General features: G+C 30.2%; 1 protein-coding gene and 1 pseudogene across 1 annotated transcript; both read right to left on the bottom strand.

Annotated features, from left to right (window-relative positions):
* Positions 1–1,843: 1,843 nt before the first annotated feature.
* On the bottom strand, positions 1,844–5,465 carry LOC106363994 (annotated as a pseudogene).
* Positions 5,466–5,544: 79 nt separating this feature from the next.
* LOC106363995 (cytochrome P450 85A2) lies at positions 5,545–9,742 on the bottom strand. The gene is made up of 9 exons (XM_013803643.3): positions 8,301–9,742; positions 7,831–8,155; positions 7,351–7,500; positions 7,022–7,267; positions 6,850–6,936; positions 6,676–6,754; positions 6,318–6,424; positions 6,093–6,217; positions 5,545–5,988 (listed from the first exon to the last, which is right to left on the bottom strand). The coding sequence occupies exons 1-9, from the start codon at positions 8,489–8,491 to the stop codon at positions 5,901–5,903; spliced, it is 1,398 nt and encodes a 465-aa protein (XP_013659097.2). The 5' UTR covers positions 8,492–9,742; the 3' UTR covers positions 5,545–5,900.
* Between the last annotated feature and the right edge of the window lie 8,602 nt (positions 9,743–18,344).

Genomic DNA, 18,344 nt, shown 5'->3' with positions numbered 1-18,344 from the left:
CAGCAGAGCTTTGCAACAACCACGACAAGTAAATGTTGATGTTGAATCTTCAACCACGCGCGCAAGTTCCTGAGTCCTGACTCCTGGTTATTGGAGCTATGAGAGCTTATATATATACTCTGAAGATATTTGTTGTACCAGTCTGACAGTAACATTTGCTTGTGGTGGCTGTTACAAACATCTTGAAGAAGCAGAAAGCGCAGTGGGAAGTTGAGGGCTTAGAGTTTGTTGAGTACACAGCGGTCACCAAGCCCATTTAAAAAAGTCCAGATTTAGCCCATCTCATAAAAGTTTACTTGAGATGATGCTATTTCTTATAGAAAGTGTTAAGGCTATAAATTTAAAAATATCATCCAACTATTTTGTACAAGATGTGAATGAAGTTATCTACTATCGATGAATTATTCTGTAATCACGAATGGGGTACGATCACTAATTTCCATTAAAAAAACAAAATAAGTATATTACTTTTCTCATAAACTTCAGTTTGTAATTGTGACAGAAACAAAACTAACATTTCATATTGATACTTTATTGGTTTAATTGTTAAATGTACCCCATGTAATTTACCTAACACTACGCCTTTGCCCGTGGACCTATTATAATAATTTTTAGCCTTTTAGCTTATGGTTATTTATAATTTAGTCCGTTTTAATTTCTCTTTGCATGGGATTGGAAATTGTTACAACCAAATCCTTAAATGTGAAAATGATTTGTGACTAACTTTTCAAATAACATAGTAGATATTTTACCCCGGGCATAATAATTTTACAAATATTTACAAATAGATATTTTTATTAAAGTTCACCAATGAATTATTTTTTATAGGTTCAAAGTATTTAGTAAAAAACTGAAAATCAAAATTTATATATCAAACCTTTTTATCATAACATAAATACTTTTTATTTCCTAAATTTAATTTAGAAATGTTCATACATTTAACATTTTTAATAATAAATTAAAGATCAAATGTTTAAATACTTTTAACTAGGTAAAATAAATCTGGAAACACTAATATATAACATCTTTATATACGAAATATAACATCTATCACTTCCTTATGTATATCAGTATATGTAAAGCAATTCAAAACCCAAACTAAATGAGTATATTAGTATATACTACAAGTACTATAAGCATGGGGTAGTTTTTTTTGAAACCCAAATGTTTAAATAAATTATAAAAGTGTACATGACATTATAAAAGTTTACATAATATATAGAATATTTAGATGTGTCATGGATTAACACAAACATCCTGATCTATAATATTAAAATATATGGAAAAGAGTAAACTGAAAAATGTAGATTGATCCTAATTTTTAATAAATTGAGAATATAAATTTATGCCGTTAAAAAAGAATATAAGTTAATATGTTTGTAAAATAAACCATTAAGATATCATATTTAACGATCGCATCAACAAAAAAAAAAGCTAGGAAAATATATTTTTTTTTCTTAAAACATGTATTTATTTATTTATTTATTTTTTCTTAATTTTGATTTTAATTAAATATTTATGATTAATTGTTTAAAGGTAACAATGATTTTAACTTGTCTAACTTTTGCGAAAAACCAATTTGCAAATAATAGTAAAGATATAAATAATCTTATTAATAATATATATATTTTATATTAGTTCATCAAACTATTGTATTTTAAAAATTCTATTATACTGTATTTCTTATAAACATATATTCTGCCACATTTTATACTATAGTCAAGAAATCAATTTTAAACTTCAGGAAATATGTTACATCCATCGTTAAAAAGGTTAAACTACACGATTACGAAGATATCCGTAGATTATGAAGACAGATCTGTCTGTATATCTCCTTACATAATTAAAAAATATAGCCTCCATTATAAAATTCATTATAACTATAATCCCATGATCCACACTACGGAGCCTCATTTCCGCCGCCGTTAAACTTCTCAGCAATACTAGTAGTTGTTCTCTGTTCTGAGCCACCATGTGGATCATCGTCTTCTAGACTCCACAAGCTGCACCAGAAGTTACCTTCATCAATCATGGAGTGGTCGCTTGAGGTTGCTGCAACGTTTTGAGGCATATGAAATTTGTCATTGTAGACACTAGTCGGGTAAGAGAAATATGTAGCTATGTTTTGTTTGTTGTCGAGATTTATGTGGTCTTCAGACACCAGCTTAGACTGTTGATTCTGCAGTTGCGGTTGTGGTTTTAGATCAAATTGTTTCCGGGATCTTCTGAGTTTTTCTTGCTTTGAAAAAGATTTTTCTTTTTTCTTGTAATGTGTTCTCCAATAGTTCTTGATTTCGTTATCAGTTCGTCCTGGTATATATCTTGCGATTGTAGACCACCTATATTTTTTTTTGTTAAGATTATATTAAAATGCATTTCCATGAAGTGTTTGAATCCGTACATAAAGTTAACGTAAAATACCATGCAATAGTGACTCATGCATATTATGAGTAAAAACTATTTGTGTATATACCAATCATGCTGTCAGATAACTAGTATGTACTATGTTGGTATCCGTTTAGAGCATCTACATCGCTAAAGTCTCTTATTTTTTTTCCTGATTAAAAAAAATAAAAATAAATAAAAAATACACCAATCGCAGACTGCCATGTTTCGGTGGACCCGTAAACAGTACAAAAAACACACAACACACATTTCTTATTGTGCACACTTTGTATACCGTTTTTTGCAAAATTGTGGGCCCCTCCCTTTAGAGACCCGCGATGCAGATGCTCTTAGAGTTTGGCATTTAATGAACGTTTTCAACAAAAACAAAAGAAGAAAGGAGCTTACTTGTTACCCCATAGAGAATGAAGTTCAAGGATGATTCCTTCTTCTTGAGGAGTAATTTGACCTCTCTTAAGCCCTGGCCTCAAGTAGTTCACCCACCTTAGTCTACAGCTCTTGCTACTTCTATTCAACCCTGATTTTCAGTTCCAAGACATAAACAACAAATATTGAAAAGAGCACTAAGAATGGGCTTGACAAAACATGAATGTGTACAAATATATGGCAACTTGATGATCTTTATAAGCCTTTTAACAAAAAAAAAAAAAACTTGATGATCTTTATCTATATAACATGAGTGTATATGAATATATTCTATTTTACATTATCTCGACCAAATTGTTCGAATAAAAAGGTAATATCTGTTAAAAGAATGCCTAACTGATCGAAGTCAACTCCCCCAATATAAGGAATAATAAGAATCAGTTTTCGATTTTCAAAAAAAAAAACACTAAAAGCGTATTCCACCATGACACTGTCCCATTTCTAACCATGAAAAGTGTAAGACTTGCTTATATATATCTAAAGACGAAAGAAAACAAGAATGAAATGTATTATCAAACTCTTCATTAAGTCAACTAGAACCATAGTATCATATATGATCTCTCCACTTGTCTTTTATTGATCGTCATTAAAGCATATGTATACTAACTAATTGGATTACTTCTATGTAATTGTTGATTAAATCTACCAAAGAAACTACTATTTGATAAGAAAGAAGATCTATGTCAATGGAGTAAAACAGTCTAGATTTGCTTCTTCTTTTTTGGGAAAAAGATTTGCTTCTTAATATGTCTACACAAGCTATAGAACCGATGGAAATCAGATGAGAAACATGTACATACTATGTATATATAGAAGCTAATATATATGTAGCAATGAGAAAATCAAAATATTTTACCTGCAGACTTAGCAACAGTGCTCCATCTTCCTTCCCCATTCGAAGAAACATACTCACCGAGAAGCTTGTCTTCTTCAGGTGTCCATGGTCCCTTTCTACATCCTTGTTGTTGCTGTTGTTTATAAGGATCCTGATCATGGTTTGGGTGATGGACTTGATCAACTCCCCAATAAAGCATATCTCTTCGATCCTCAGAAACAATTTCACACGCAAGCCAGTATACTACAACTTATGTCTATATGTGTGCATGTAAGACTCTGTGATTTGCTCTATTATGTTCATGTTTGTGGTTGAACATGTGCGTGTATATATATATGTATTATGTGTATCTATATATGCTTAGTAACAGCCACCTCTTACTGTTTATGGGTGTTTAGTTATTTATTTTTTATTTCATTTACTTTAGTTAAAGACCCTATAGTTAATCATGTCATATGTGAGTTTATGGACTATTATTAGCCTTATTTATTATATAAGTTTTAACTTGAGTTCCACAATCACGGAAACAATCTTGGTAAGCCACTATCCTTCAAACATGTGTTGATACATAATGAGAACCAGCTCATTATTTTTCTTACCCAATTAGGATTTTACAAGTACCATATTACCAAATCCATACATAGATCCGTACAATAAATTTATTCGTCACCACTAACAATTATTCTTGAACAACAATGTTTTATCTTTTGACACTTGAAAAGCTTTTTAGACATCATCGCATAAGCATAACTGAGTTTTGGATTCAGTTCTTGGGGAAAGTATATAACTATATATTATAAAAAAATACTAGTGGGTTCTTTTTTTCTCGAAAATATCAGCCAGTTGAACCTCAACACCTGTGAAATAAAATAATGAAAAAGGCAAGCATGCTTTAAGAGATAATTCTTAAATAGTTTATTGATAAATTAAAATATTTATATTATGCTTAAAATAATAGGCCTATTGAAGTGTATTCTATTTCGGGCAATAGTAAAATCAGAAAATGCCTTACATACAATAAAACATCGATGACTCACCTTGTATCCATGTGGCCTTTCGGCTATCCGTAACAACATTTATGGTAATGTTAGGGTTTTCTTGAATTGGTTAAGCCGATTCAACCTTTTAAAAAATCAAGATTTGAACTTTAAAATTAGATTAAAAAATCTTTGTACCTTGGAGATGGCAACTTCCCTTGTTCACGAAATTTAGAAGATGATGTTTCATTACAAGTTAAATTATCATCAGAGTTATGAATTGTAGTTAGTTCTTTTATAATCCTAATTGTGGTTTTGGATATTCCTTTGATAAACTATATATATATATACTCCAATTTGGAAGCTTTTCATGAAGCTTATACTTAATTTAATATTCGATAAGCATCAAAGAAAATATCTCTAATGACGTAAGAAACTAAATTCATTTCTGATATTAAAAAAAAAATTAGCTATTCTGGCATATACACGAGATGCATCTGTGAGATTTGACAAAATAATACTTAATGATCACTTGACTCGTTCGAGGTTCGACTCCCTCCGCGTTAGTTTCAGAGAGTTCCATGTTTTTTCATAGTAGGAATGGAGCCTTTGGAGTAAAACTTAATTAGTAGAATGGCTAAAATCTTGAGTTCGGCTACCTAACGTCATTAACTCATAATAATTTGAAAGTGCTTTATTGGGTTGTGCTTTTCTTATAAATATTCGTCTTAAAATTTGGTCAACACTATGGGCTATAATGTATAATGGGCTTATCAAGCCCATCAAATCACGACCAATTATCTAATCATAAATCATTTCACAAATGATGTAATTAATTATGTATCTTATTGTGAAAAGATTTTTTTCTTTTTTTTTGGGGGGGGGGGGAGGGGGGAGGGGAGGGGTGTCCTAATTAGTAATTATGATCTATGTTACTTCTACTTTTGTGATTTTCAGATTCGCGAAAACACTTGTTGAGCATCATCCAAGTGAAAGGAAAACTATTGTAACTGGAATTAAAACGGTCATTATTCAGACAATAATTATGCAATGTAAAAATTATGTGTACAAGTACAACTTTACAAGTTAAAAGACAGCTCAACATTTCAATACTTATTTTTTTTTTTGGCTTCTATATTCCTCTCTGTACATTATCCAACTTCTCTAAGAACTCGAGAGATAAAATAGGTTAAGTAACCCTAACAAAAGACCGTTAATTGATTATAACATAATTTCAATATTAGGACAAAACAAAGTCAGTAAGGTGAAACCCTAACATGGTATCCTTTTGGTGCAGAAACTCTTGGAAACACCACTAGCTTCTCTCCTCTTTTCTCCTCCCATCTGCACAAAAATTCAAATCCAAATATTAAGGTCTCAAATCATCAATCACAACAACAACAAAATCATATATTTGCACACTAAACAAACATGGGTGAAGAACATACTTGTATCTTGTAACAAAGTAGTGAATGAAGCTGGAAATTTCAGAGATTCCTAGTTCCTTTCCAGGGCAAAGTCTTGCTCCACCTCCAAAGAGTAAGAAATAGCTCTTTGTTTCCAAGCTCTTTTCCTGCATATTTAAAAATCCAAAGAAACTCTCTATGTGAGCCAAAAGTTTTCAAAGAACAAAATACTAGAGCACAAAAAAACTGAGTATTGCAAATACTTACCATCCATCTCCATGGGTTAAAGATCATTGGATCTTCATATAGAGATGTATCATAGTTGATCTCTCTTGTGTATACATAAATTCTCCAACCCTTTGGGATTAAATACCCTGTAATTATTATAAAATACCTATTAATACATATAGAGTAATTTTTATTAAGATCGTAAAGGTTGATTTTCTCCTCTGTCAAAATAATTGAAATAACACCATGGAGGGTCACAGGGAGATGATTGCTTTGCTGGATTGGTTGATTTTATATTTGTAAATAATTGATGTAATATAAGGTCCACAAAGACACCAAAAAAAAAAAAATGATAAAATTCATGAAGTTTTAACAATCGAAATCATTATACTCTTACCGTTGAGTTCCAAGTCGTGAGTAGTTTTCCTTAGGACACCATTGACAATCGTTGCCAATCTTGATGTCTCAAAGATCACCTGTTAGAAATGGTCCAAAATAATATTAAATCACAATGTCAATATCAAGAACTATAAATATTAATAATTTAATTTGTGTTGGAAAAGATGCTTACAGCTCGAGTGAATTTCATCGATTTAATATCGTCGAGATTGAGTGGTTCGTCAGGTCGTTTTCGGTCTCTAATAGCCAAATGTTCTCTCTGCAATTCAAAACAAAGAATCAATAACCAACCGGGTCAAAACCTAGAAACCTACAATCGGGTATAGTGTTTCTTAAGAACATACTCTCATTTCTTCAAGAGCTTTAGGGTGATCATGGAGATACTTAAGTGCCATCATGGAAGTTGTAGAGACAGTCTCATAACCCGAATACAGAATCGTTACTACTTGATCTCTAATCTCCTTATCAGTTAACAAGTATTTGTTATCTTCCTTCTTCATCAAGTAACCCAACATGTCTGTGAATGTTTCTCCTAACCCTCTTCGTTCTTGCATAAGTGCTGTCAATAACCTATCGATATTGTTTCTTGCCTGAAAAGCAACCAAAAAAATCGTTAGAAATTTTTCATTTTTTCATCTTTTATGTTTGTAGATGTCACTATTCGAGTATTTACTTGGACTCCATAGCGATAATTCGTTCCTGGGAGATCGATTGGGACCGAAAGAGTTCCGACAACAAGCTTGAAGAACTCTGTTCTATATTCTTCAACCTCTGTTTTTTTCAAAGTCTCTGCTACTTGTAACAATGATGATAAAAATGCCATCTGCATAACAACAACAACAACAACAACAACAATAACGAATATAAGTAAACATAATATTTTCACTAAAAAGAGGAAAAAAAAGATCCAGGCATTAACAGATTGACAATTTCGATTCTACCCCTGCAGGCACCAAACATGAACTAATAATACACTAAACATGGACATATAAATATATTATAATAATCTCTTTAAAGTGTGAAAAATATAATATATCAAAAATTATAAACTTATCTGACAATGAAAACATTAAATCCACAATACAGAAACAGGCCAGAGATGCAGATTCAATGTTTAAAAACAAAGAAAGGAGAAAGAAAGGCAAAAACGTACATGTTTGGTCTTTTCTTGGATATCAACGGTCTCGAGCTCATCCCAACCACAAAGATAGCTTCTCATGAACTCATCAATCTTAGGCAAGAGATGATCTTTCAACATGGCTGGGCTTATTAGAGAGAGCAATGAGCCTCTCATGAGCTTGTGGCTCGGGCCGTGAACAGCAGCGATGTTGCATGTCCCTAGAATATCGAGCATGGATTGTGGGTAACCAGCGACTAATCCTTTCGACTCGCTCATTAGAATGTATCTATTGAGCTCTGCGTCCATTGAGACTATTGTTGGGCAACCAAGAATGTGAGATTTGAAGAAACTCCCATATCTTATATGATCCAAAATCATCATCAAGACAAAAAAAAAACGTTTAATATATTTATTTTAGAAGAAAAAACTAAAATAAAATAGATAAAATGATATTTTTTAGATTGTAGTATGGGGAATTTTTTTCTGGAAAAACTTCTTTGTACCTGAGTCTTTGGTTCTTCGTGAAATCTGGTCCTTGTTTGAGAAACTCGGTGGTTTCACCAAAAACTGGCCAGCCCATGGTTCCAGGAGGGAGACCTTTCTTGGAATAACGCATCTGATTCCATCGGAGAAGAGCAGAGCAGATGCATACAATGATCAAAAGAAGACCAAACATCACCATCATTATACCCATCTTCTCTCCTTTTTCTTTTTTTTTTCTTTTTTTTTAAATATATTGTTCTCTGTTTTCGTACAGAACAAGAGATAGATAGAGAGAAAGAGAGATAGTTAAGGGCCTTTGGTTTGGGACTCAATGAGTGTGTGTGGCATTGTTTATATAGGCACCTAAAGGGCAGGCTAGGCTATGAGAGAGCAAGAGCAAGAGCGAAGATGACGGGTTTACCATATATAAAGAGTCGAACGACAGATGGTGGCTTTTAATTTTAAACCAACTCTGTGTAAGAATTCTTACTCAAAAAAGTTGTTTCAACGACGATATCGTTATTGTTTTAGGAAACAAGTTAGCATAATTTGGGAAGAAATCAAACCAATTATGGCCGATTTGGCTATCCATTAATTTTATTTTATGACTAAAATGCAGTAAATTAGGGGAACGTAAATTAGTCGGTAGCAAAAATTCATTTATTATATACATAAATTAAAGAAAGCTTGTCTAACTTGTGGATTCATTGAGGTGATTGGTTGAGATATAGTTTAAAATTTTGTGCTGTGTACTTTTTTTTGTATAATTTTTGTTGTAAATGTATCTAATGTGGCTGTATATTTTTCCTACATAAGTACAGCATGATTGGTATTTTTATTCATTTTGTTGTAGTTTTAGAAATTGACTTAAAGCATAATTGATATTTTTAAAGATTGTAGATAAGAAATTAAAACTAAAGAAAGTGTATACAACTCAACCAATCACTTTGATTGATGAGAGTGAAACTATAGATTATAATTTTTACTTTATAATTTAAGGTTTTTTTTTCTTAATTGTAACTATGAATATTTTTTTGTCAATAATTGTAACTATAGATTTGTTGCTATATAATTATTGTCAAAGAAATTTAAAGAATGAGTCTTAGAATCCTTATAGGTTTTTTCCTATTAACTATAGATTTGTTGTAACTATAGATTTGTTATAACTATAAATTTAAAGAAATTTATTTTTAACTATAAATTTGTTGCTATAGGATTTTAAGACTCATTGTGATGATGACACATATGTGTAATATGTGGTGATATTTTTTTTGTTAATAATTGTAACTATAGATTTGTTGCTATATAATTATTGTCAAAGAAATTTAAAGAAATTTAGTCATGTGTCATCACCACAACGAGTCTTAGAATCCTTAAAGAAATATGTTGGTCCATCTAAATATTTTTTCTGTTCCTGAAAGTAAGATTTTCTAGAGTATTCATGCTTATTAAGAATTTAATAAATGTTTATAATTTTAATTTATTTTTTACTTTATTATACTCTTTCTAATAAATTCCACCAATGAAATTTAATCAATTCAAATATTCTCAATTGATGTTCTTCAAAAGTATAAAAAAGTACGTTAACAATATAGAAAATCTATCTTTGTAGAACAAGAAAAAAATCTAAAAAATCTTACTTTCGGGAACGAATGGAGTATATAATAAGCTTTTTACTTATATAATTCTCTAACGTAGCTAAATTATATATATATATATACGAAAATTAATGATTTAGAAAAATAAAGATTTGATAAAAATTAGTATATTCTCTACCATATTTGTTTAATCTTAAATTAATAAAATAAATTAAACAACTACATTAACCATATAATAAAATTTAGGTTTTTTTGTATATGTTATATTTTGATTTTTTTAAACGACTATAAATTACTAAATCTGTTAAAAGTCCCACATTCAAATTTTTGTGATTATGATATAAATATTTTTTGTTATGATAATATACAAATGATTACAACATCATATAAGTAAGAAATCTCATTTAATAAATATGAAGCGTTATATTTATATATATATATATAGATATATATATATTAATATAGTTTAAATATAAAATATATACCATATAAAATACATAAATATTTTAATTTCAAAATTTGCTTGAACGAAAAATGTCTTGGTAAAAGCTTTGAATAAATAATGACAGCTTAATATCTAAATTTTAAACATAGCCTTAATTTTTAATTTTTTTTATAAATTACCAAAACTATTAATCTCACAATGAAAATTTTGTTATCAGTGATTTAAAGTTTTTGTTTATAAAAATATATAAATGATCAAAAATATTTATGAGTAGAAAGTATCATTTAATATATATCAATATTAAGAGTACACTATATATATTAATTCATTTAAATTTAATTATATACCATATAAAATAGAAAAGTGATTGTTTGGATTAAAGAAAAACATATTGAAATACTGAATTAGTTTACTTTGCAATACTGAATCTAAAGGATGACAAAAAAGAAAGAACATTATATATTATTATTTTTAAGAAATATAACAATAAGTACTTTAAAATATGTAAATTATAAGAACATTATATATATTATTATTTTTATGTTTTATATATATTATAATATATTTTATAATATACATTATAATATAAAATAACACCTTATAATAAAAGGTGTTAATAAAATAATTTAAATTAAAATAATTTTAAGAAATATAATATATTATAATATAAATTGTAATATATATTATATTATGCATTATAATATAAAATAACACCTTATAATAAAAGGTGTTAATAAAATAATAATAAAATAATTTTAAATAATTTTAAGAAATATAACAATAAGTACTAAAAATGAGATATAAAAAGTTATTTATGTTATTGTCAAACATATATAGTTGTAGGGACTAAAGTGAAAAATTTATAGTGTTTTAAGAGGGTGAATAATATATCCTTAAATTTAAAGATATACTATTTACTCCTCTAAAATTTGAGGGGATGAGAGACTGTTTGGAGAGCAAACCCTTCAAAAACTTAGGGAATAAAGGGGTGTTAGAAATGCCCATAAAGCTGTTAAACTGAATATTCAAAAGGTAATTAGTTAAAATTAAGATAATTTTTAATAAAGTATCAGGGGAAAGGGACGTAGACAGAGTAGAACTTAAACCACCAACTCATTCTTCAAGATCTCAGACATGAATGCTTGTTTGGTAGTGGGTGAGAGAAGATTCTTCTTTTCAGGTAAACTAAAGTTTATTACTTTATTGTTGCATCTTAATGGGTTTTGTTATAAATAAAAACATTAATGATTTCGATATAATTGTGATGAAAAAGGTCTCGGTAGTATATACCTCGGGTTGACACTGTAAGGTTAAATAATAATATTGGAGTTGTGTTTCTTTTTGAGCATTATTAAAGTTGTATTTCGCACACCAGCTCCCGTATTTGTATTTTGCAGAAGAATTGTGAACCAGGCGATAGGGCTTATAAGAAAAACAAAAAAAAATTGTGAACCAGCCGTAATATTTTCGTACATTGAATAAACACACTTTTATCATTCAAAATACAAAATAAGAGAAAAATAGGCGAACATTTCAAATGCTTTTTTATCGCTACACTTTTAAGATTTCGGTATCACATTCTGGATTAAATTAATAGGTATGTTTATGATACCACAGTGTAGTAGGGTTAAGTAAAATGATGGTAGAACAAAAGTATTAAAAACTATTATCTGTTGATACATAATTAAGGTAAGGAAGCATCGGAGGAATGGTACTTGGGGGGATGAGGATGGGCACATGGGCACCACCCAAAACCAAAGTACATTTAAACCAAAAGGACTACAAGAAAAGAGATACCTAAAATCTTCTTTAAAACCTTTTTATTCAGTTTATTCCTTAAAAGAACTTACAAGAAGTTCACGTGTATGTTTTTACAAATATAAGTGAATTTTTCTTCCTTTCTCTCTCTAGGCAATGGTTAGTTTCTTTATTTTAATTTTTTTTGGTTATTTCACCAATTCTCTCTATTTTATTTTATTTTGTAACTGGAGCATTGGTTAATTTGGTTTTACAACATTCATGCCTCTGTTCTAACTGCTAGTTTGAATTTTTGTCCGCCTTGTGTTACGAAGATGTAAATGTATACACATAAATGTAAATAAAGTGCAGTGCACACTGGCATGCGTCTGCAGTTGCCATCAGCTTCGTCTTAAAAAAAATTGATAACTCGAAATATAAAATAAAGACCTTTTTTATTGTCCAAAAAAATAAAATAAATAAAGACCTTTCTATAAGATTTCTCTCAACCTTTATTTATTGCATTTTCTTAAATTAAAGCAAAAAAATGTGATATTCAAAGAAGAAAAATTAAAAAATGGATTTTTGTGTGTAAATTAGGTTTTGTTAATGAAAAATTGTGAATATTACAAAATAATTTTCCTTTTCTTATTGTATTTAAATTAGGTTTAGTTAATCATAGACCTCTTTGTTATAATTTTACCAATTAATTAATATTTAACAAACAAAAAAAACTTTTTTAATTAATAAAATAACACTAAAAATTTTTTTAGACCTATGGACCCATGGCAATTGCCTATGTTGCCATGTGTTAGAGCCGGCACTGGTTTCCATCTGCCATCCATGACGTTTGAGAAATATCGGAATCAATATATTTACAGAAAGGAATCTACTGTTAAGAAAACTAATGTTATACTAGCTATATACCTAACAGAGATATGTCAAAAAAAAAACCTAAATGATTAATAGTTTGATACATCAAACAGTTTTAAAATGTACTCGAGCTTAGTTACTATATGATTGGTGGTATAATGGAGTAAAAAAACGATAGATGTATATAGAATATGGCGGAATGTCACTAATTCGTAGACGCTTTTTTTTAGTGACAAAATATGAAATTTTATAAGTTTCGTAGGTTTAATCAAGATTTCGCCTTAGAATACTTATGATTAACTCTAACAGAAAATTTCTCACGGATCATTTTAATTAAACTAAAATTATTCCAAAGCAGGTTACACCATGTAGGTATTAAATTAGCGAAGTAGTATCATGAGCGGGTCCGGTTAGTATATATGCCTCCTATGTTATTCTGATGTGACGTCTTGTATCCTCCTCGGCGGCTCCGGCTTCGTTCCGGTGACGAACAGCAGTCATGCATGCTTAGATCTTCCGCCGTCGTACTCCTTCTGCCCGTGCGGTATTTTTTATTTTCAGTAACCTCTTCAGATCCCGAGAGTTTAAGCAGAGGTGGAGGGAAGAGACGACAACTTTTTGTGGTAAGTTGGTTTTGGGGGTGCTTGAATTGTTGGGGGTGCTTGAATTGTTGGGGGCGCCAATGCGTATGCTCAGTGGCAGATGTAGGTGAGCCAAGTTGGTGGTACCTGCCCCCATGTTAATTTCAAATTATTTATAACATGTATAAATTTTAGTCGTTTTCCCTTACTAAAAGCATATTTTAACCTTTTTCTGTGTTTATATTTGATTTGGCCCCAACAAAATAAAATCCTACATCCATCACTGCGTAAGCTCATCGTTTATTGACCGACGGCGAGTCTTGAAAAAGATCTCTCCGGCAGCGACTGATTACGGAAACAATCAGAGACGGCTGGCTTGGCATCACCAACTCGTTATTCTCTTCTTTTCCTTCTTTGACGAGCCTCACCACTCATGACCCTTTATCTCAGTTACTCTTCTCAGTTTTCTAAAGATGTGGTTGCGCTGGTGTGTATTTTCTCGGCTTCTATTCTCGATTAAAATAAATTAGAATTTTTTTTGTTTCGTCAGCTTTTTTGTGGGCCAGAATAATTTTTAGGTTTTTTCCTCAAACTTATTAAAGATTTTTGAGCTTTTGTCTTTTTTTAGAAAAGAAACAATTAAAAAAAAAATTACTATCAAATCATCTTTTACAATTATTTTTGTTTAGGTTCTTATAAACAAAAATTACTACTGAGTCATTAGTATCTTATTATATTTATCTTATTAATTAGAATATATTTTAACACATGTCATTATCATAAATTTAATTTCTACGTTTCACGATCAAGTTAATTAGCAATTTCGAAGAACTAGACTTTATTTTTTATTATTTTTTTTTTTTGTCACTGGAACCAAACTTTATATAATATGATGTTTTTGTATTTCCTGCAACTTATGTTTTTCAAAAATAATTCAAAAAAAATTATATAAGAAAGTTTTATAAATGAAAAAGAAAAAAAAATCATGAGTGGGTCCGTACACCTTTCGGGTGAACGTCAAGGTGTGTTATGATAAAGGATACGTGTAATCACTGTCTTAGTATTCTCTATATAAGTCTCTATTGACTTTTTTTTTTTATAATCCAGGTATCCAGACCTCTCTCTTATTCCGATTATTCTAACGCGTCTAACCGGAATTGGCGAGAAAGGTCCTGAAGGCCAAACGGAAACTATATAAATCCGCTGTGGCCGGGGTTCGAACTCGTGATGACGGGCATCTCAGCCGAGGTTCCTTTACTACCAGACCACGAGGGCCGGTTCTCTATTGACTCTTTAATCCTATAAATCTGCTATTGCTCAATTTTATAGGAAATAAAACCAATGACGACGAGAGAGTGATGAGTTTAATGGGTTTGTCTTGGTGTGCAAATAAAGTTGCAGTGGAATGTGACTTGAAGCCAAGCGTGTATCCAAGCCTAGATCCTTAGAAAATGACATGACACACACATATTTTTACCATTTTGCATGTACGTGACTATCTAATTTGTACCACGTAATTTATGTGTTTGTCTCCATTATTAATTTGTATGTTTACAGTTTTAACACATATTAAAACACTACTTTATTCTATTATTATTTAAAAAATGGAAATTAAAAATATCAACATTTGACCCCAAAAAAATATCAAATATGCATCAGAAAGCATCATTTAAATTAAATATAGTTCGACAAATAATAAAACATGTAAATTTTAAATTTGTATAAATGAAATAGCAATTTATATTTTAAAATAGAAAATTACTTCTAAAATTTTCATATTATGAAACAGATAGTATATTTAAAAAAATTATCTTGCATGTGTAATTAATTGGCTAGGTCTAGTTATACAATGGTTGGGATTTTGAGATAAACCCGATTAAACAAGAAGAATATAAAAGTAATTAATGAGAAATTTTAGTGAGAAATTCTCAACTATTTAATTGTAAATAACTATTTAAAATGTTTTATACTAAAAGATTAATATATATTTTTTTGAGAAAGAAGATTAATATCGTTCTAAACTCTAAATATGTGAGATATTAGTACTAGTGATGGTATATATAGTATTATTCTCTTTAAATAACAATAAAGATTTCTTAAACCCAAAAAAAATATTCACTTTGCTTATCCATTTTGATTTTGCATGAGAATTTTTATTCCATATCACTCTGCTAAATGGAGTGGCTGATGAAAACAAGATAAACTAAGGATTTTCTTTTTTTGCTAGCGTTGTACACTTGTGAACCTTGGCGTGTCTCCTGGAGTTGACGTTTGTTCATGCGTCCCATCTTTTTCGTTTACCAACTCGGTTAGTCGCACCTACGCAGACATCAAGATCTCATTTGCTGAGAGTTGACATTGTTAGCGGCCACGGCTAAAGACAGTTCAGTCACTGCTTTTGTATGAATACAGACGTAGTCCTTAGATAGAACCCGCTTTTAGCCATTGTCACTTTTGTATTTATTTTTTCAAAATCGGTTCTAATAATATCATTATAAATTTTAGGATTCAGATCCTAACAGTACGGACTTAGGAATGTTATCTTTCCCATTTAATTAAGGCTGTCTGCCTTTTTCTGTTAAATAGCTTTTAAATTAATTTTTGATATATAATACAACTTCAAAATGTGAAAAAATAAAAGGAATTAAAGCCATTGAGGAAATATTTGCTTACAGACCAGCACAAACTTATAACCGGAAAACCTAATGAGAACATAGCAGAATTTGTTCCTTCTACTACTTTAATTGTTTGTGTTGATTGATTGCTCGTAGTAGTCTAATATACAACTGGAACAAAAAGTAATAGTGTTAGATACTTAGATATATTATATTTCTGTAAAGTTGTAAAACCCAAAAAGTCCAAAAATATTTTAATATGAAAAACTTTTTTGTATAAAAAAGTTATAAAGATATGTGTCGGCTGATTTGGTAGCTTTAGAAATATATGTTACGTGAGGAAATGAAATTATTGCAGAAGGCTACAAGAGCCAACAAATGTGAGGGAATTCAAAACATGTACGTTCTCCATTTCAAAGAGATGTGGCAAATTAGGCACCTTCCCGTCTTTTGTCTTGGTCGAAATTAATCATTAAATATCTATAATATTATTGTTCTAATCAGGTTGTTATCGTTTCTCTATAAATAACTTGACATTGACTCAACTTTTGTTCAAATCGATTTTGTAACCTGATCTGAATCCCCTTTATTGGGATGAGTAAATCTTGTTTAAAAAAGAAAATTGACATCAAGTTTGGATCTTTCACACTATTGGTTGGTCCTTTGGTTGTGTTCGTATTGTTCATGCATGTGTGTGCATATACAATAGTTTATTAGCTGCTGCTTTAAATTTATAAATCAGTACTTAGACATTCATAAAAACATTGTTTAGCCAGTCTGGACTTAGTTTTAGTCACAAGTGGTTGAGATATAACAGATTATCAGTCTATTTTCTGATATTAGTTGGAAAGCATTTTATACTCGGATCATACAATTTGAACCAGTCCATTCTGTAACATTCTAAATGTGTCAGCCGATAGAAAATATTTGGTACAGAAGTTCATGCGAAGATATCCAAGACCAAAGTACGGAAAAAAAAAGAGTTACGGTTGTTTAGCATGCCCACGAGTATTCCACCAAAATATTTTTTAAATAACATGTTACTCTTTTACCTTACTTCAATTATAATTTCTCAAAAATCTAATAATCTATATGTTTTAGGGTATTTAAACCGAGGTCCAACTACTTTCTAAAAAAAACAATATCAACGACCAAGCTCTATGCTTTCAAAGGAAATTTTTTTTTTTTTTCAAAGGAAATTTAAAGCGTAGCTTCATTATTGTCTATCCAAATAGTATCAATTTTGTTTCCCCTTTATCCTCAGCCCTTACCACTAAACTACTATTATTTGGATATAATTTCTATGTTTTTAGTTCTATTCTAATAACTTATATTTTTATAAATCTCTTAATTAGTAACATGCTCATTTGGTTTAGAGAAAAAGTTGAACATAGTAAGAAATTAAAGAATGTTATTTGGTTTGTCCTAGGACTGGGATTCCGACCGAACCGCACCGAAAAATTTGGTTTCCGGTTAATTCGTTCGAAATTTTGGTAACAAAATTTTATTTTTTTGGTAACAAAATTTTATTTTTTTTGGTTTTTGGTTCAGTAATCGGTTATTCCAAAAAATATTTAAAAAATTCTAAACCAAAGAAATCAAATCCAAATTAAAATACCTGAAATAACTGAACCGAATTAATCAAAATCTAAACTGAAATTAACCAAATTTTTTAAAATTTTATTCAGTTTAAGCCAAAAAATTAACTGAATTAACTGTAATACCGAAAATTGGTAATTTTTTGTGAAACCGAAAACAAACCGAACCAAAATTTTTTTGATTCACTTTCGATTGACCCGAACTAACCGAATGGCAAACTAACAGAACCGAATTAACTGAAGAAACTGAATCCGCAGACCTAGTTTGCCTGGAAGTATTCGACGCCTTTTGGTGAGTGGGATTTTTTTTTTTTGAACAACAGAAATAGATTCACTTAATAAAATGGAGAGAGCTTTAGAGGTCCAATCCTGAAGGGTTCATACATAGGCAGGTCTTTGCCAAAGAGTCTGCAAGCCCATTTTGGTTTCTTGACACAAAAGAGAAAGAAACAGAATCGAAATCAGAAGAAACAATCGAATCGACACCCGATAAAATCTCGTAGAGTTCTATCGATGGGAGATTCGAGTTGATGGCTGTAATAAGCCCTTGGGAGTCTGAGCGTAGCCAGATGCGTTTGTAAGATTGATCCGAAGCGTGTCGTAGAGCTTCTCGTACC

This window comes from Brassica napus, chromosome A9, assembly GCF_020379485.1.
Source record: "Brassica napus cultivar Da-Ae chromosome A9, Da-Ae, whole genome shotgun sequence".
NCBI classification, from domain to species: Eukaryota; Viridiplantae; Streptophyta; class Magnoliopsida; order Brassicales; family Brassicaceae; genus Brassica; species Brassica napus.
Note: the sequence above shows the minus strand (reverse complement) of the source record. Positions and strands in the feature narration are given on the sequence as shown.